A 21,194-nucleotide genomic window follows, 5' to 3' on the forward strand; every position below is an offset into this window, starting at 1 on the left:
ATTGAAGTTGCATAATTATTAAGAGTTGTGCTAAATCCAGTAGGGAGTTTGGAGAAAGGAAAATGAGCTGCTCAGAAATTATTACTGGATAGCAGAAATCTCTGCTTCAGTTTTCAAGACAACACTGATAAGAGAAAGACACTGATCACTTCCCTGTCTTAGGCTAGGTAAGTATCATTTACAATTCTCAATGACATCCTTCACTGAATGCAGTGGCAAGTGAAACTAGAATATGTGTCCGTAATGGAAGTTTTTTTTTTTTTTAAAAAAAGCAGCGAACCAGTGAAAACTGGGACAATGTTAACACAAAATCTTTCCACAAAAAGTTCCATTACAGTAATGAAACATGCAGCAAAACAATTATATACATATAGAGAAACTCTGCCTCCAAACATGTTATGTTAATAAAGGAATTATAAATTAATTGAAGAATTCATACAAACTAGAAAATCATTTTTCTGATGAAACTGGAAATATATTCCGTAGCGCATGGGTTTCCAAACTTGGCAACTTTAAGATTTGTGGATTTCAACTCTCAGAATTCCCTAGTCAGCCATGCTGGTGGGGAAATTCCGGGAGTTGAAGTCCACAAGTCTTAAAGTTGCCAAGTTTGGAGACCCCTGCCTTAGTGGATTCCTAATTTCAGATTATCTGTCTGTTCATGTGCAAATTCTAGTAAAAATAGTGGTCTAAGGATTGTATCATTTAAATGGAAATGAAAGATATACTAAATATATATATACTAAATATATACTAAATAAAATTACAAATTTAAAAAAAAGAAAGAAAGATATACATAAAAGGAGGTTTGTGGGTTCTCACCTTTTAAGAGCTCCTGCTGACGATCTTCTTCATCCACATCAATAATGACAGGGCCAGTTTGCTTTTTGCTTTTCTTCTTTCTGCCCGTAGCAAAGGATTTCTTCAATGAAAGCAAGCGGTACATCTCATAACCCATCAACAGTACACCACCGTCTGTCACCCACTCAGTTACCACTTTGGCACGTGCTGCAGTGGTCCTAGAAAAAACAACAACAGGTAGACAAAATACAAATGGGACAGTCTTTGTGAAAAAGGAGAATGCAACTCTATATGCATGTTATGTATATTCAGAGTCTATTTGAAAAGTCAAGCTGGTTCAAAATACAATGGATAGGACAAATGCTGCTATTAACCATGACTGTCACTAATCTTAGACCCTCAGTGAGCCTAAAGTATTTGCATTCAAACAATGTCTCTGGTTTTGCTCACATTTTAAATGCAATATGGTGCTCTTTCCTCCCCCTTCCCCCCCATCTGTGAGCCTAATATTCTTCCTATATGGTTAATTCGTCTGGGAAAGTTATTTTCTTTTTTTATATTTTGTAAGAAAATAAAAGAGGACAGTATTGTAAGATTCAGAATGCGAGCAAGCTGAGATGGCAATTTAATGGATGGTATCCTACTTATTTTGGCAGTGATACTTATTGTAACACTGAAATTAATCAGATGTTGTCATAAAGCGATTTGTACAAATTGGCAAGAGAACTTTCCAAGATCCATAAACAGGGCACAAATGCTCCAACAGCAGCAATTATAAATAACATCTCCAAAATAGAATTCATTTCCCTTACTTGTGTTCATCATTCAAAATGTGGACTTTAAAAGTGCGAGGCTGAATCTCTTTTGGGTCATAGTCAGCAGGAAGAGCTTCTGGTGCTGGAAGCCACATGTTGAACTCTGCTAACCAGTTCTGAAGAGTATTTACCTGTAAGAAAAATGATAAGAAAGGGATCCATTAATTATATATTTCATTCTACCAATATCTTAAACACTGAAAAAAAATATACGAATATTTCATGGATATTTCAAAATTTAAAGAGGCAAATACAGAAGTTGATCTGTATTCAGATCAAAACTTGCTAAGTTTTTGAAAGGACCTTTAAACAGACTTAAGTAAACATTTTTGTACAGCCTACTTACAGGTACAATTGCCAGGACGGTCTTTGCTTCAATATGACGGAAAAGTACTTCCAAAAAGGAGATGACTTGCAAAGTCTTGCCCAGCCCCATGCTATGAGCTAAGATGCAGCCAAACCCACTGCTGGTTTTAAATCTATCCAGGGATTCCACCAAATTATCATACAGGAAACGAATACCACCAATCTAGAAAGAGTAACAAATGGTGTAAAAGAGATTATGGATGGTTATTATCAAATTAGTGGTTAAACATCTAATCTGTAAATGCATATACACATACGCAGGCAAAAAAAACCCAGCCGAAGTTTACACGAACAAATGACATGTCATAGTAAAATGTCTAGAAGACAATTTGGTGACAATTATGTACATTTCTGCAGCAGAAATTTCAATACCTGGTGAGGCTTTACTGCTCGTGCAAGTTGAGGAGCCAGATATAGATCTTCTTCATTTGGTGGATGGTTGATGTTAATAATTACTTGCCCTGAAGCATCTAACTGATTTAGAGCATCATTCACGTGGGCACCACTGCTCTCTTCAGTATCATCATCCCCTTCATTGCCAGAATCACTGCTGTCTACAATGTGGAGGGCTTCATCGTCTCCTGAACTTAATTCTATCACTTCTGCAACACAACCAGATGTAGAGGATTAGCACATCCATTATATTTTATAGCTAAATGTAAGGTGACTTATGTCCCTCTGTTTTCATCTTTTGTACTCTAGTAAAAACTGGGAAAAGTTAAGTAAAAGAAATAAAATAAAAACAAAGTATGAAAATACAAAAGTAATCATACTGGCTGATTCTGATTAGTACTGAGTTACTGAATATTTATCTGTTACTTTATAATTATTTGATATAGCATAATTATGCTGAGTCGATTTCTTAAAATTTTATAAGTTTGTAAAAATATTTTTCAAATTGGGAATGTTAGAGGAAGTTACTGATTATTAGAATTCTTTAGAAATAACATTTACTTGTATTTTTTTTTTAAAAAAAATCCTACTGACTGCAAGACATAAAGATGTTGGAAACCATAATGCAGGAATAAATTTTCCATCTGTTCTTACCATCTTTAATGCTGTGGAGTCTTACTTTGGAGTCATCCTCACTACCACTGCTGGTGCTGTCTAAGCAGATGACCTCTTCATTTAGCACTTGAGGGGGAAGCTGAGCAACTTCTGCAGTTCGTAAAGCAATTTCCTCTAAAAACAAAGTAATAAATTCAGTACATCATGGATGGAGAGAAAATCAGACTAAAAATTGCCCTCACTTCACTTCACTCATCAATGTGTGACCTCACTGAAGTATCTTAGTTGTACCAAATTTGATACCACTGATTATATAAGAAGCTACTCTAATATGCTTCAAGTAATGTTTTGCCTGAAGTTAACCAGTACTTCTCTTACTGCATTCTAATTTTTTTTGGTAGACTCATGAGCCTCTATTTCAGACTCCAATGTTAGAAGAACGCATTGTTCAAACTATTATCAGAACACTTAAAATCATTTGAAAAATGTCATTATATCTGGAATCAATAACATGAAACTGAAACTGAATTAAACATGCAAATTTCCATTTATATTCAACATTTAAAACATGATAGAATTGTGGATATATGCCCTTCCTCCACTCCAAACATAGCACAGTGATCTAAACATAGCAAACAACTTTCTTTCAGGTTCGTCTTCAATAATTATTAGTAAAAATGACCGCAATTTGACTATTATATTAATTAACATGCCCTGAACTTGTTCTATGCTGCAGCGTTTCTAAACAAAATCTGAATAAATGAAACCAAATTTGTGAGATTTGTTGTCAGGACTTTTGCAGTTTGCAGATGAGCAGCAAGTTTGGCTAATTTTTTTTTTTCCAAATTGCAGAATCTCTTTCTTCATTTGCTAGCATAAAAAGTACACTCTTTCCATGGAGCGTTTTGGATGTCATCCAGATTACACAGAATAGATGCAAACAAAATCTGCTTGCTCATTAGTCCTGCTGCATTGCTGAATAGCCCAGCATTGAGAAGACCACCCATTCACTTACTTCCTTGCTCCAAATTTGAAAGAGGATAAGGAAGCTGAACAGAACATACTATAATCTACAGGTACCACGGAAAGGAGTCAGAGGATGGATAGACAGGCCACATCAGACACAGTGTACTGCCTCCTAAGGCCACTTTGAAATTATGGATAAATTATGGAAAACATCCAATGCTTTACTACAAGCATCTGCATATATGGCTCTATTTTAATGTGGTCCAAATCTATTATAGGTAATGCTATTTCACTGGGTTGACATACAGATAATTCTTGCTTAATGGCTGCCCTGTTTAGGGACTGTTCGAAGTTATGATGGCGCTGAAAAAAAGTAACTTTATGACTGATTTTTGCACTTATGACCATTGCAGCATCCCACGAACATGTGATTGCCAGATGCACATTTTACTACTGGCTTCTGACAAGCATATTCAGTGTAGAAGCTGGCAGTAAAATTGCAAATCATGATCATGTGATGTCTTGCTTAACCGCCATGGGTGATTCATTTAAGGACCACACTGCTTAGTGACAGAGTTTCCAGTCCCAATTGTGATCATTAAGCAAGAACTACCTGTATATTTTTAGCCTCTTCACAAAGTTTACAGTGATTTTAAAATGTTGGAGTACAGTATTTAAGAGGAATTAATAAAAGAATAGCTCACTTAATATAGAGAAGACATCAGGTCTTCATTCCTCCCCATTCTCCTCAGTAAAGGATAAAAAAGAATGGGACACTTTTGAATTCATGAAACTTGGAACAATTACTAATGGGCTTTAAGATACTGTACATTTTCTATAAATATAAGCAACAACTCTGATCAAAATGCAGCTCAGACAACAAATAAATACAAGAAAAATCTTTTAAGTTATGAATTCATTGATTATATTTCTATGTTATAGTCATATAGTTATATTTATATGTTTTAGAAATATTATTTTTCAACATAGTAGTTATATGGCTTGATCCTGAGGAATATCAGAGGTTAAAAAAACTGTTCTTAATGGATTAGTTGTGACATTGTGATTGAGAAGGACAAGGAAAACATTATAGAAGTATGGAGTTTTCATGACTGATATTCAGAAAGAGGGGGAACTGATAAACATGCAGAGAAAATAACTCAGTTTGGCTTATTTGTGTGGTAGAAAGCATGGTTTCTCAGAGAGCTAAAATAATGGAAACAATAGAACAAAAGTGTTTATGAGAAGCACCATTTATTTCACAGGAATTAAGCAAATGCAGCAACTAGTAATTAGAATCAATTTGTTATAACTAACTACAAATGCTGTTGTTAGGCCTGCTCTATTAAAAATGACTAATTTTTACAATATTTTCATTAATTCTTTTAAAGCAAGTATTATCTTTATCACTTCCCTGAATGGCATATTAACATAGAAATCAATTATTATTAATATGATACATAATTCAGATATCAAAAGGAAAAATATATTAGAGAAAAACAGACACACAGTGATTCACAAAGGTACTTATGAGTTACACTTATACTGTCCTTTTTTTTCCTCTTGGGAGGGTCAGGCAGGGCATGAATGTAAGAATAAAATAAACACTACGGAACAAAATTAGTATGCTGACAGGATTAACCATTATTATTTGTTACATCTGGCTTCAATTCAGCTTTTGGTTCAATACTTTGTGTAAAGTTTACCTGGGAGAAACTCTAAAGGTACAGTGGGGATGCTGGCTTGGTAGTCCTTCCTTTGCTGCTCCAGCCGTTTTCTTCTTTCCAGTTCTTCCTGCTGTGCTGCTTTTGTCACAGCCTCCAACTGGTCTTCCCGCAGCAGCTTTCTGAATGCACAAATTCAGAAAAAATACATTATTTCTAAGGAATATATCAATGCAGTTTCAATTTGGCAAAGAAAAACTGACTTGCTCTTCTTCGAGTAAAGAAAATGACAAGTCAGAAAAACTACCGTATTTTTCAGAGTATAAGACGCACCTTTTTACCCCCCAAAAGGGGGTGAAAATTTAGGTGCGTCTTATATACCAAATGTAGCCCTGCCCACCCACTGGCCCCCACCCTTTGGCCTGTGCCTCGCAGCAGTTACCTCCTTGCAAGCAAACAGCAAGAAAAAACAGCTCCTTTCAGCTTTAGCATAGACTAATTAGCACAAGTTGATTAGATCGGCCTCCCGACTCTCCACTGATTTGCTCTCAGCTGTTTTGTGCAGGGCTCTGCTGCTTGCTGCAAAGAGCTAAATTTCTGGAGCAGATTTTTTTTCCCTTGTGTTAATCAAGCTACGCTGAAAATGAAACTGAAAGTAAAGCAGTCTGTTTGCTGTAGCGAGGCAAAATTAGGCAGAGACAGAGGGAGATTTCTTTTTCTTCTTTTTCCTCACCAAAAAAAGTAGGTACAAACAATGGGAAATTTAGGGCAAAAGAGGAGAGTTCAAGATTTTAAACACAAAAGAAAAAAAAGAGAACGAAAAAGGCAAAAATAAAAATGGGAAGGGAGAAAAAAAAAAGAAATGAAAGAGAAAAATGTTATACATATTTAGAATTGAAATATGAATAGTAGTAAGAAATAAATGGGAAATCATGATTGTAAAAATGAAATGAATAATAATTGGAATATTTGTCTTTGTATTTTTGAAATCTAGACAATGATAAGTTTTTATTTTTTTATTTTTTTTAGAAGTATAAACTGTAACAATTGAAATACCTTTAATGGTATATGGTAGTGAAAGTAAAAAATGATTAAATTGTAGCTTGGGTAACAGCTAGAACATTTTTAAATTTAATTAGGAAAATTGTAATGATTGAAATATTTTTAATTATATATTGTGATGAAAGTAGAAATGATTAAGTTGTGATTTGGAGGATTATATGGGCAAAACTATGTGGGTTATTGGGTGAGTTTAAGATGTGAAAATGAGTAACATAAGAGGGGAAATCATTTGGTTTATTATTATTGGTAAATATAATTAATTGATTTGTAAGAAATTGGATTGCATGGAAATAATTGGAATATTCATGTTCATATTGATTAATATACAAAAAATATAGTTATATAACTAATTGATTTATATTAAAATGTTGAATTTGTATTAAACAATTGTAATATTACGTAATTAACCAATGTGAGGAAGGATATAAATATAGAAGACAATGGGAAGGGGTATAATATAGAATAGAAGGGAAAAATTGAATTTGATTAAGATTAGAGATGAGGATGAACGGTAATATTGGTTTTTTTTAAAAAATAGATGAGGAATAAATATGGCAAAAAGGAAATATAGAAATAGTAAATTTAATTGAAATGACTAAACACTGTTTAAATTTGTGAACCAGCCAAATACTGTTCAAAGAAAATACATTGTATGTTTGTATGTGTGTTTGTCTAAAAAATAAAAAAAAAACCTTTTTTTTAAAAAAAAAACCCAAAAAGGTAGGTGCATCTTATACTCCGGTGCGTCTTATACTCCGAAAAATGCAGTAGCTATTTTTCACTTGTAGGTAAAACATATACATATACAGCATGGAATTGAGCAAGAAGACCCTTGATGCTGCTGTTTAAGGGCAGATGCACTATGTTAAGAGGGATGTTAATTATTACTTGATCCCACCTGCTAGGGCAACTTCCGTCCAGTTTCCCATCTTTCCTTCTTAGGAAGATGATAGAAAACATGGTTGTTTAGCAGCTTCAGAGGGTCCTGGATGACACGGATTATCTGGACCCCTTTCAGTCAGGATTCAGGCCCAGTTATGGGATGGAAATGGCATTGGTAACAATTGTTGATGATGAGAGCAGGAGAGGGATAATGCAACCATTCTTACTCTCCTTGAGCAGTCTTTGATACCATCGGCCATGGTATCTTTTTGGGCTGGCTGTGGGTTTAGGGCTGGATAGTGCTGTTTTGCATTGGTTTGCCTCCTTTCTCCAAGACTGGTCCCAACTGGTGTTAATAAGGAGAGGTTCAGCCCATAGTCACTCTTCTGTAGTGTGTCACAGGGCTCGGTACCCTCTCTACTCTTTTTTAACATCTACATGAAGCTGCTGGTGAGATCATTCACCATCAGGGGTTGAGATATACCGTATTTTTCGCACTATGAGACGCACCAGACCATAAGACGCACATTAGCTTTAGAGGGGAAAAACAAGTGGGGGGGAATCTGAGGACTTCTGGTTGACGTCATGGTGAGAACGGCTTGGAAAATAGTGGGCTCCACCAAGCCCTGCGAAATCCAGCTGGCAACCGCTGTTGGGAGACTATACGTGGTCAAAGCCGCCTTGTAGAAGCGGCGAAGAAAGGAGAAGCATTTGTGGATCACGAGGAACTCACAATTTCCTCATTAAGTCCGAAGCAAGCTCTCCCGAATGGCAGCAGGGATGACAGCCATTTTTGCCAGTCACAAGGTGGGACAACCGAGACCGTAAGATTTGTGCTGGAGCGGTCCGTGGAGAGAGCATTGAAACTGGGTGAGATAACTTCCAACTCTTACTCTAAAGATTTAATTTAAGTACAAGAATTGTAAAAGATAATCTCCAAACATTAAGGAAGCCGCGATTAGACACACGAAGATTAAATACTGAAAATTAAGAGGTGAAAGAAATGCCCAAGGGAAGCTTTAAAATACAGAAAGTCTGGAAAAAAGCTTAAACAATTTGAAAGGTGATTTTTTGGAGAAACTGTCTTGTTTATTTGTATTTCTAAACCCCCTGGACTTATTGGATAATCAGCTGTTTTTGACATAGTGTTTAATGTTGGACTTGGGAGCAGGAGAGCCATCTAGAAGAGGAGCACTACAGTGTCAGTACTCTTAGTGAAAGTGAGGTCCAATACACATAAAGTCTAATACACAGAATAGAAAAAAGTAAATAACACCTGGAAGGCGGCCTGACCTTGACTCTATTCTAGAACAGCGGTCATCAATTGGTGGTCCGTGCACCAATTGGTGGCCTGCAGAAAAATTATTTGCATGTTTAATATTGCACTAAATCAGGGGTCCTCAAACTACAGCCCCTGGGACAGATACGTGCAATGAACATTTGGGTTGCTGCAGAGTCTCCCCCTTCGGGGTCTTTTTGTGTGGGTCATAGGGGGGAGAAATTCTGACTTGGAGTCTGCTTTGGCCTCCTGGTGCAGGGCTCTGGGTGAAGGCTGGAGGGAAGTGCTGCTGGTGGAGAAGAGACAGAGGACCTTGTTCCAGTGGGACTGCATCATGTCCTGGAACTGGCTGACCATCTTAGCCCGCTGACCTTGCAGGCGCTGGTACCTGGCCTTGCATTCCCACAGGTCTTTCCTCTACTTGAAAAGCCTATGCTCGTAGTCCTCAGTGAGGTGCTTCTGCTAAGCCTCCTTTTCGGTCAGATCCAATTTGAACTGAGCTGTTTTGTCAACTCTTTCTGGTAGGGGCTGCTTAGCTCCAACAACTGCTTCCTGTTGGGGCCCTAAGGAGCCCAGGCAGGAAGGTGAGGAGTTGGCCACGCCCACCCAGTCACATGACCACCTAGCCACGCCCACCCAGTTGGTCATTAGGCAGATCATATTATTGGTTCGTGGGATTTAAAATTATGAATTTAGTGGTCCCTGAGGTCCAAAAGATTGGTGATCCCTGTTCTAGAAGACGATTTGGATATTTTGAAAATACCTAATGAATTTCTTTTCCCTCTTGAAGATTTCTAAGATGAAATAAATTGCAAATAACTAAACTTTATTGAAACTGGCTATTAGATTATGGATTTGAAAGATTGGAGGAACCTAGTGGATTAATTTGGATTTGGATTATTAATGCTATTTGACAGAACATTCTACAAGGCAAAAGAAGAAAGGTGAAAGGAGAAAAGAAGAAAAGTTAAATATCTTTAACTTTACATATCTTCCCAATTGTCCAAATTTTAACGTTAAATAAGACTTTAAAATTTGGACAATTGGGAAGATATGTAATTGGAAAATCACAAGGCTGTAATTTACTATAGAATTTTAAAGATTATCAATTTAGGGGATTTGGAGGTATAACTATGGGACTGACTGAATTTTATTAAGTTGGAGTTTTCAAATATTGAGATGTTGGAACCAAAGAGGTATACTGAGTAATCTTTATTAAATTGTCACAAAATGAATCTACAAGGGATAATAGAGGCAAATAAAGAAATAATTTTGATGCTCAAAAACATGCATAAAACTATAAAGAACAATAAGGAGACAAGGGGATTGTCTAAAGATAAAGAAATGAATGTAGAAGCCAATCAACAATTGGGGGAAAAAGATGAACATGATATTCAGGAAATAGATGAGAAATTAGAAGAAGCAGCAGAAGGAAAAAATCAAAATGAGATGCAAGAAGATAAAGGTAATGAAATGAAAGGATTAATAAGTAGGAATCAATTAGATAATTTCTTAAAAGCTTATAATAGAACACAGGAAAAAATCTTCAAAAAAAAAAGGAAGATTTAGAGGAAAAAAAGAAAAAACCTCTTTAAAAAAAAGAACATCTTATTGATGGGTGTTCAAATAATACAGCAGAAAGAGACAAAGGGCAACCCGAAGGAATGTTCAGTAGGTACAAAAATATTAAAAAGAGTTATAAGACTCCAAGAGAGAGAAATAAAAGGGTGATTAAAAAGTCAATAAATGATGGAACTCCAAAAAGGCTGAGATGAAGGATAATGATAAAATATATTAATACAATGAAAAAATAAATAATACAAACAAGGAAAATAGTAGCATACATGTTAACAGATAATAGAATCTATAATAATTAAAAATAAATTAAACTTAGTAGGTGGAAGTTTAGGATTAGGTAATCTAATTATATTATTAATATTAATACCATATTTTCCTGAAAATAAGACCCTGTCTTGTATTTTTTTGAACCCTGAAATAAGCGCTTGGCCTTATTGCCATGCGTTCAAAAGCCCGATTGGACTTATTATCAGGGGATGTTTTATTTTGGGGGAAACAGGGTAGTGTGTTAAAATATATTGTGAATTTGAACTTTTAAGGATTAGAAATTGTGGGGATTTTGAGATATATTCCCGGGATTGATTAAATTTTGTTAATATTTGGCATTAGTAGTCCTAGACATTTGGGATATTGAAATTATGGTGGAATGAATAATTCTCAAAATATTAAATATTAGTAACTTAGTAGGGGATAACAAATACATGGCATAAATAAATGTAATTTATGTTTAAATGAATTAATGGAAAAAATCATAAAGAATTATAAAGTGAGAATGGTACTGTTGAAGTTGGAAGATTAGGATTATGTACACTTATTTGTATTATTACTGTTAGCATTGTTTAAAACAGATTTGACCCAGTCAATACACTGTCCACAAAATATGTACGGTGTGTATTAGATTAAAAAATAAAAAAAATAATTAAAAAAAAAAGAAAAAAGAAAAAAAATCTGCCTCTGCCTCCCAGCATCCATCGGGTATTCATCTGGCTAGCGTCCTTGCAGCAAACAACCTGGTCAGCTTCAGCACGTTATCGTAGCCCAAGCATATGGCTCGTCAGAGCTCCACTCAATTGCACCCACCACGGGTCAACTGAGCTGATGCCGCTGCTGGGGAACATTGGAACCTTCGCTGCCGAGCAGCTAATTGGTGGTTGGATCGGCCTCCTGGAATACTGCTGGTCAGCTGTTCTAGGCAGTGGGGATCGCTGCCAATCACCACCATTCAACAGCAGCAATCAATGGCAATTGGCGGGAGTGAAAATCCCCACCACCTAGAACAGCTGACTGGTGGTATTCCGGGAGGCTGATCCAACTGCCAATCAGCTACTCAGCAGCATAGGCTCCAGCGTACACCGGTGGTGGTGAACGGCGGCAGTGGTGCTGCACCAACCCTTTCCCCCCGCCGCAATATTCGCTCTATAAGATGCACAGACATTTCCACCCACTTTTTTGGGGGGGAGGAAGTGCCTCTTATAATGCGAAAAATACAGTAATTAGTATGTTATCTCCACCCCTAGTGATCCAAGTGATGCCTTTGCCGCCCTCTCGCAGTGCCTGCAGGTTGTGGGGGCCTGGATGGGGGACAACAGGCTATGGCTGAACCCTGGCAAAACTGAATGGCTTTGGGTGTATGGACCTTCAAGATCCAAGACTTTACCCAACTTAGTTCTGGATGGGGTTGCACTACCCAAACAGATCCAGTATGCAACTTGGGGATTCTCCTTGACTTGTGACTTCTGCTTGAAGAGCAGGTGGCAGTCATGGCTAGGAGAATCTTTGCACAACTTTGATTGGTGCACCAGGTGCGGCCTTTCCTGGATCGGAGGTCACTTCATGTTTAAAGTATGCTCTACATGGGGCTACCCTTTTAGAGCAAGGTCCCTAACCCCAGTCTTTGGACCAGCACCGGTCCATGGCATGCCAGAAACCAGTCTGCGCAAACAAGTGAAGCCCCACCTGTGGGATACAGGCAGCATGTGATACCACACCCCCTCCACTCTGTGGAAAAACCTCTCTCCATAGAGCTGGCCCCTTGTGCCTAAAAGTTGAGGGCCACTGTTTTAGAGCATTCAAAAGATTCAATTAGTACAGAGTGTACTATGCACTCTGCATTTCTTGGATCTTGAAGCTCCTAGGATAACCCACTGCTCCGCAAGGCCCACTGATTGACTGACTGCTTCTGGGTACAATTCAAGGTGTTCTTTATTACCTTTAAAGCAAGGGTACAGGTTATATGAGGAACTCTCTTACCCTACTGGGACTGGAGCACCCCACCCGCGCTGGCAGAGGAGGCATGCTGTGGGTCCTGTCGGGCAAGGAATTCTGGCTGGCAGGGTCCAGGAGAAGGACCTTCTCTGTTGTGGTTCCTGCCCTATGGAATATCTTATCCCTGAAGTGATAAGCACCCACCCTTCTGTCCTTCCACAGAAGCCTGAAAATCTGAATCTGAAAATCTGATTCTGCCAGATGGCCTGGGACCCTAATGAGGGAACACCACATTGGAGGTGATTATTGAATTAAGAGATAATCCCACCTCTCCCCCCTGCGCATCCTATTCCCTCCTTCCCCATCTTTTAGCTATTTTTTTATTGGGATTTTTATTTTTTGTCCTTTTAAGAATATTTATTTGTTGGGTTTTTAATGTTTTAATGCTGACAGCTGCCCAGAGTTATTTGCTATGAGATGGCCAGCACATATATTCGAGAGAGAGGGGGGGGGGGGAGAGAGAGAGAGAGAGAGAAAGTTGATATATAGATAGTGTTCTGACCCAGCCTTAGCAGAAGCAAGAAACAGACTTCTTATCACGAAAAAGCCCTCTTTATTTACCTTGTGAATTAATGGCATTCACCCACTGAAAAGTCCAAGCAAGAGTCTTGCAATGAGTTAAATGCAGCAACAGATGTTATCAGTTCCTTGCGATAACTGCAAGGTCGTGAGCTCCCAACCGAAAAGCTGCAAATTTAGTTCTGGCAAGCAGTTTTTGATTCACAAAACACAATGAGCAAAATCTTCAGAAATACGAACTGTGGTCTCCTATGACAACCACTGCCCTTTCCTTCTATTTATTCCCCAGCCAGGAAGAGGCCATTCAGAGTCTATGTGTGCTTTGCTTCCCGAGTCAACTCCTTGTCCTCCGTTGTTCACCTCTCCTAACTGCTCTATGTATACATGCATCTGGAACAGGCTCCAGCTGTTCTTCCTCCTCAATTATCTCAGTCCCCAAAGCCAGCTGCCTCTCCGTTGGCTGGGAAATGTCAGATAGCCCTGGCTCTACCTCTTTGTCTGATGCAGAGCATCAATTAGAGCCTTCCCCACACTCCAGAACTGGCCCAAGTTCCTCCCCAACCTCCTCATCGTCTGAATCTGCCACCAGCTCTGCTGGCAGGCCACAAGAGATAGATAGATAGATAGATAGATAGATAGATAGATAGATAGATAGATAGATAGATAGATAGACAGGGGGGAGAGGGAGAGAGAGAAAGAGAGATTGCAGAATTCAAAGTTTCAAGAAAGAGAATAGTCAGCACAAGTACAATTGGCTCTCATAGTTTCATACCTCCACTGGTTGGCAACTCAACTATTCCAGAAATAAGTCATAGAGAAAACTCTAATGCGTCAGATATTGCCCTTAGGCCTAGCACCGTGATGGCAAACCTATGGCACACTGCCACAGGTGGCATGTGGAGCCATTTCTGCAGGCACACGAGCCATCACCCTAGATCAGCTATGCGCAGTGTTCCCACCGGCCAGCTGATTTTCAGGTCTCTGCCATGCATGTGGGAGATGCACATGCGTGCCCAAGCTGCCCCTCCCCTCCCAGGAGTCTTCATACAGCCGTTTTGGATGCCAGGTAAGTACAGGGCTCGTGTAAAGACTCTGGAAGGGCGAAAAACGTGCCTACCAGAAGTCCGGAAACAGGCTGTTGAGGCCCTTCGGATGGCTGGGGTAGGCCGTTTTCACCCTCCTGGAGGCTCCAGGAAAGCCTCCAGGCCGTCCGGAGGGCGAAAAACTGGCCTACTGGAAGTCCGGAAATGGGCCGTTTCTAGGCTCCGGAGGGCCTCCGGATGGCCAAGGGAGGCTGTTTTTGCCCTCCCCAGGCTCCAGGAAAGCTTCCGGAGCCTGGAGAGGGCGAAAACCAGGCCTAACGGGCCTACCAGAAGTCCGGAAATGTGCCGTTTCTGGCCTCCGGAGGCTTTAGGGAGGCCTGCTAGGACAAAATGGGGCGCACGGGATCATGCGTGCATGCGCGGGGGGTTGCAGGCATATGCGCCATGGGAAGGGCAGCGCAGGGTCATGCGCGCATGCATGGGTGGGCAGGGTGCATGGGGGCATTGCATTATGGGTATGGGCACACGCGCACGTGACCCCCCGCACTCTCCCCGCTTATGGCACGCGACGGCAAAAAGGTTTGCCGTATTAGAGAACATTCCATTGTTGGTGGTGCAAAGTAGAGTTTGTGAATTCCAAATTTGATGTTAAACCGCTTCAATCTCTTTTTATTTACCAGTTGTAAGTTGTGAACCTATATTATCCATTGTATCACTGGAGTGGAAACAGTGGAAACACAGTTCTATGTGCAGATGCTCCATGATGACCATCTGATTTCATTAGTTCTGCCACCCAACGTATTTAGTTATTATGGGAACATATGGAAGGCAAACAGAGTAGAATGCTTGCAGGAACTAATTTTGCAGCATTTTGTCATTTGAGACATTTCTCTATCCAGGCAAGAGTAGGATAGCCAAAGCAGCTTACACTGTTGGGGAAAGGATTGAGTTTAGGAGAAAATAAAGTAGAGACATATTCAAAAGTCTGATCTGTCCCCGTCCCCACACACACACACACAGCCAGTCGAGGGTTAAGGAAACACTTTGGAACGCACTCAGTTCTTATCTCCGACTTGGCAGCGATAGACACACCGTCTGCCAAGTTACTTTATTTTCACAAACAGACAGATAAGATACGAACGTTCAAGAAAGTCCAAACAGAAATAATATTTCTCCCAGCAGTTCCGGACGAGGTTTTAGTGACTCCAAGGTTTTGCTTTGTTCGTCACAAAAGATCCTTGACCACCACTCTCTATTATATAGTCTCTGGGGTGTGGTCTCTGGGGTGTGGTCCAGTGACTCAGTTCTAATCCCTAGCACGCCTCCCAAGCTGCTGCAAACGTTTATCACGCCTTCGGAGGCGTGCGTCCAGGAATGATGTGTCATTATCACTTTGACTCGAATCAGCTGTCTCCTCTCCCTCGGCCGGCACTTGAGACAATGCCAGAGGGGAGGGGCCTGGAGAGGGAGGCCTGGCTGACTCCTCTTCCTCATGCTCGGAGCTTTCTTCCTCCGATGGGACAGGCTCAGAGGGCGGGGCCACAACACTGTCAAATAGGCTTGGTCCAACTGGATCAGATCAAGCACATAGGTCAGAAACTTCAGTATCACCAGTATAAAGGGAAAGAGATCAACTCTTTCACAGGGTATTACAGAAACTGAAATCTCAGTACAGTTATGATCAATTTTCTTCCCTGGGGCCATGAAAGCTGTTTCTTAGAAAAATTATCCAAGATGCCTGCAATGTTTCCTCTCCAACTGGATTTTAGTTCCACTTTGTCTAGTGCTCTTGAACACAGACCATCGTAAACCTGGATTCAGGAAATTATGCCTGAATATCGTGTCGGTGAAAATATTAAAACTCTCAAATGTTTTTTAAAAGCATCTTTACCTTATGTTCCTCCTCATGTGAGAAGGTTTCTGAGCCCTCTTCTTTTTGGTGTCCTCAGAGGCCAGGCTCTGGTGCTGGTTCTGCAACAGTTTCTCTGCCTGTTCACTCTGAGATGAGGTAGTTGAAGTAGAGTGCTGCCATTCTCCATCTTCCCCATGTTGAACAAGATCACTTTCAAAAACTGCTTCACGGGATTGATCTGTAAAGACAATGTTAGAATAAATTGTGAGTAATTTCCTTTCTTTTCACACTTGTAACAAACATGGATCTTACTGAAAGAACAAATGATTTCTCAATCATTTGACCATGTACTTCACGTTTACTTCCATCTATTGGAAATGCTGAGGAATCAAAACTCTCCAAATTCTTTTGTGAACCTCTCATACACAACCACAAAAGTTCTGATATCATGTCAAACCACAGCTGGAAATGTCAACTTGCTCCTTGACACAATAAATACTATGTGACTGCAGCAAATAATTCCAGTGTTGATCAAGTATTGCCAAGTGAACAAACTGTAACAGAGGAATTTCTTACAGGAAAAGAAACAGGGAATGCCAGTTTGGACAAAATGTCTTGGATAGTCAATATAGCAAAAAAGGCTATTTTTTAAACACATAATCAAATAGCAGCTTTTGGAAAATGTTTTAGTGAAGCTCCATGAAACATAAACAACGTGGATGGAATGCTACTGCTTCCTAGATCTGGTGTTGTGGCAGCTCAACTTCCTTTTCTCCCGTTTTTCCAACTACTATGACTAGTTTAATATGAGATTAGACTGCATGGAAGATACTCCTGTTCCACAAACATTGTTTGAAAATCCATGTATTAAGTACAAATCCAGATGTCTGTAGAAGACCAAGTTTATTGATATCTGTCAAAAGTCACTGTGTACCAAAACTCTTTTAAAACAATGTGATTACTTCACACTGCTTTTTCAGAGAACTCACTCTATTCTGGCAAAGCCCTTTAAAAGAAACGAATTGAAAGCAAATAGCTGCTATTTAACATTCCCCTAAGTAAGAGGTGTAACTGAACCAAAACTGACCCCTCCTGTTTTTTTCCTGGAAGCACAAGTCAGGTCACATTGTGAACTTGATACATTTTCTAGAACAGACAGGGACTTTAAGGATTCATGCGGAGTGAAAATGTCACAACAAATGAGCTCACACTCATTTAACTGGAGAACTCCTAGTACTGAGAATAGACTCTGGTTTCCTTGAATTTTCTCAGAGATGTTTATATTGAGTAGCATTGTTCTAGCATATCATATCAACCAAGGTTTCATAATATGATATGCAGCATTTTTACCCCATTGGCTTTTCTGCTTCATTCACAATTATGTAACTGGATCAAAAGAGTGCTAAAATAGGGCAATAGGAAGTGGTAATAGCAATCCATGTGATTTCATTCTGCAGGCTGAGTCATCACACCAATGACTTCCCCAGAATTAAAAACAAAGGCATAATTCATGCAGAATTCAAAAGGCTGAAAAATCAAGCATTAGTGAGAGGAGAGAAAGAAAGTTATAACTCACATACATTTGCTAAAATCTTTGTGCCGCTTGTACGCATCTTTTCAACAAAATTTAAAAAAAACACAGATTTAGCAGAATATTAGATTAGATATCTCCAGTGTAGTCGTGCCCTTCGACTATGATATGATGATACAGCAAATATTTTCTGTGTTCCCAGTTTATTAGCTTCTTATTATTAGTATACCCCAGCCTGTTTCTAGTCAGAGGTCTCTCAAATCTGTTTATTTTTTTCTCTCCCAAATTCTCAATATCCCTTTAAAAAAACCTATATATCCTAAAATTTAGTTAGTTAGCAGATATATACAGAAAATGGAACAGTTGCATTATTATTTTGAATGTCATATTTGCTAATAAAACCAGATCTGTGATGTAATGAATTCTCAACAACATTTTGTGATTCATGAAACAGATTAATGTGATTAAAATGAAATAAAATCAAACACAAAAACTCCAAGCATTAAACAACTAGTATAGTAAGGAATATCCTGAATTACACTCTTGTCATCAATGTGTTACTTTGAGGAAAGGGTGTTACTTCAAATATAAGTAAAACTGGTACAATCTTTTTTATATTATAATGACATGATATAAGCAAACCAAAAGTAAAAATGTCAACTTCTGTCTGATGAGAACATGAATCCAGGTAATATCACCACTCTATATAAATAATATATAAGAACAGCTTTTTTTTGTTTCTGGATTCAAACAAGCATCTATCCTAGTTACAGAAAAAAATGCTCTACATTATCAGTTGAAAGGGATTATTAAAGATGACATTTCAAGTTGAGCTCGACATCTAAAGACTTCAGGTCTTTAGTTTCCTTGGTAACTGTAAGGAAGTGATTTATCATTGTTTTCTGAATTGGGTGCTTTCTGAATTCCCGGTATTTGGGGGTTAGTCTTATTCAAATACTAACACAGTCTTATCATGTTTAGGGGTTTTTTTTTGAGATCAGCCAAGAGAGAGCAAGAATGGTATATCCTTCAATTTCATTTATTAAAGAAGTCTATAATTTGTTCCAAACTGTATATGAAAAGAAGACCAGAAATGATTCAACAATTTGTCCAATCCCTACTTCATAAAGTGCAACATAAAGGGGAAAAAACTATTAGCAATTTATGTAGAACAAAAGTGAAGAAAACAACAAATGCTGTTTTATTATCTGTGAAAATAAATTAATTCATCTCCCACCAAGGATGGCAAATAAGACATTTCTGGCAAATGTCAGAATGCCAAAGCCTTTAAAAAAAACGTCTGCACTTCTATAAGACTGTCTAATCAAAGTATAGTTTCACTTTTCCAGACAACTCAGTAGCTTTAGGTTCCTCCTACTCTGGAGAGAAACTTAACGAAGAGCTAATTATATAAAGATTACATAAAGTGACACACCTACCTGACCCAGATATGCTCACAGAGCAATTCTTTACAAATACTCTAGATGATAATAGAGCCAAAGAAAATCTTCAGTATGGTGCTTCTCTATCTATGAAATACTGCACCATCATCAATAATTTTGATACAAAAAGGAGGATCAAGCTAGATTGATTAGATTCATCATCTCAATGTCATTTCATCTTCACATCTCATAAAAAAAACCCTTAACAGTAGTTAAATTCTGCAGGATATTTTTAAAGCTTGTGTCACTACACAAAATTGCTGAATGTGTCCCTTAAGAGCTTTAACTATTAGCCATTTAATTTGGAAGAAATAATCTGGCACATTAAGGTAATACCTCCAAAACAGAAATGCCAAATTTTGTACCAGTATACGCAGCATAACTAAATATCAAGTCATTCCATTTGTTCTTTATTTTAAGTTGCCTTTTTATTACAATAGCTAAAAATACCCTACCCCACCAGTACACTACAATGACGGTGTTCATAAAGATTCTCTGGAAGCATTCTTTCCTAAACATTCTCTGGAAGCAAGCTGTCCTACACACAGCAGCAAAATTGTAATAGTTTTCCAAATTATGTTACCACAGGCAAGACAAAAGTGATGATATTGTAATGCACTCTACCTGGGGCTACCCTTGAAAGGCATTCGGAAGCTACAACTGGTGCAGAGTGCGGTGGTGCAGGCAGTTCATGGGGCCCGAAAAATGGCCAATGTAACATTACTGCTCTGCGAGCTGCATTGGCTGCCAGCCTGCTTCCAGGTACAAATTCCAAGATGTTGGCAATCCTCCATAAAGCCCTTCATGGCAGGGGTCCAGGCTACTTGAGGGACTGTCTCATTTCCCTGGGATTGGCCCATCCCACCTATGCTGGCAGAGGAGCATGCTGCAAGGCCCGTCAGCCTGATTATTCTGGAGAAGGGCCTTCTCTGCATTGCACCTGCCCTCTGGAACATCTCCCCCCTCCTGATCTTTTGTTAAGGGCCTAAAGACATGGCTCTGCCAGTTAGCCTGGGGCCCCATGGGAAACATCTCAGTGGATGTGATTGATTCATAACAGATTTTCCCCCTCCTGCTCCCAGATTTTATATATAAAATATTTTATTATTTTAAGACACTCAGAATTACCTTGTTGTTAGATGGGTGGCTAATAAATTTTATAAATAGATAAAATAAATACATAAATATTTCCTATATGCTTCTCATACTGCACTCACAATCATGATTAAGCACAAAATAACTGCTGCCTGAGCTAAAAAAAAAAAAATCAAAAACCAATTGACCACATACATACATGCATGCATAGCAAGGTGCTATTCTATAGTGAATGATGGCTGGATATGATGGATCAGAATTTATTTATTTATTTATTTTTATTTATATGCCGCCCTTCTCCGGAGACTCAGGGCGGCTTACAGTGCGTTAAGCAATAGCCTTCATACTTTTGTATATTTATACAAAGTCAGCTTATTGCCCCCACAAACTGGGTCCTCATTTAACCTACCTTAGAAAGGATGGAAGGCTGAGTCAACCTTGAGCCTGGTAAGATTCGAACCTGCAGAAATTGCAGGCAGCTGTGTTAATAACAGGGTGCATTAAACCACTGTACTACCAAGGCTCCAATTTGAGCCACAGGTGCCAGTCAGTTATTTCTGAGTGATGTAGATCTTTAGTTAGGGATAAGTGCGGAATAAGGGATAATTCAGCCCAATAAAAACAATGGAATCAAAATAGAACAACACATCCCACCAGGTGCTAGACCAACCAAACTATCTCCTGACTCAATTTTAACCTAGCCCAGTGCTTGCGGGAAGAGCTAGGTCTTCACAATCTTCCAGAAGGCTGAAAGGATTCCTTGAATTTCAGATTGGAGGCTATTCCAAATGACTGGTTAGAAAGTAAGTGTGTCTCTAAGGTCATCAGTTAACAGCATTTAAGGAAAAGGAGTTGGTGCGTCACTAAACTTCCCAGATGTTCATATATCGGCTCCAAAGTTCTCCTTTCTGATCCAGTGCTTGCAATGCTCCATAACACAGTCGTTGCAAACAGTGAAAGGTGAGGGATACTGACTGAAGCAAGTGCAGGGCACATGCAGGGACAAATCTGTTGGAACATGATGGA

General features: G+C 38.9%; 1 protein-coding gene across 1 annotated transcript in view; it reads right to left on the reverse strand.

Moving 5' to 3' along the window:
- Positions 1 to 21,194, reverse strand: part of RAD54L2 (RAD54 like 2) — a 45,710-nt gene that overhangs the window by 14,762 nt on the left and 9,754 nt on the right. Inside the window, exons 2-8 of the mRNA XM_070937074.1 lie at positions 16,140 to 16,338; positions 5,663 to 5,802; positions 3,030 to 3,164; positions 2,355 to 2,584; positions 1,963 to 2,145; positions 1,614 to 1,747; positions 823 to 1,019 (exon numbers count right to left, since the gene is read on the reverse strand). Of these exons, the coding sequence (XP_070793175.1) occupies positions 823 to 1,019; positions 1,614 to 1,747; positions 1,963 to 2,145; positions 2,355 to 2,584; positions 3,030 to 3,164; positions 5,663 to 5,802; positions 16,140 to 16,338 (1,218 nt within the window). The remainder of the gene's footprint in view (positions 1 to 822; positions 1,020 to 1,613; positions 1,748 to 1,962; positions 2,146 to 2,354; positions 2,585 to 3,029; positions 3,165 to 5,662; positions 5,803 to 16,139; positions 16,339 to 21,194) is intronic.

The sequence above is a fragment of the Pituophis catenifer genome, unplaced genomic scaffold (assembly GCF_029215685.1).
Source record: "Pituophis catenifer annectens isolate HBS135680 unplaced genomic scaffold, rPitCat1.0.hap2 SCAF_2, whole genome shotgun sequence".
Taxonomy (NCBI): Eukaryota; Metazoa; Chordata; class Lepidosauria; order Squamata; family Colubridae; genus Pituophis; species Pituophis catenifer.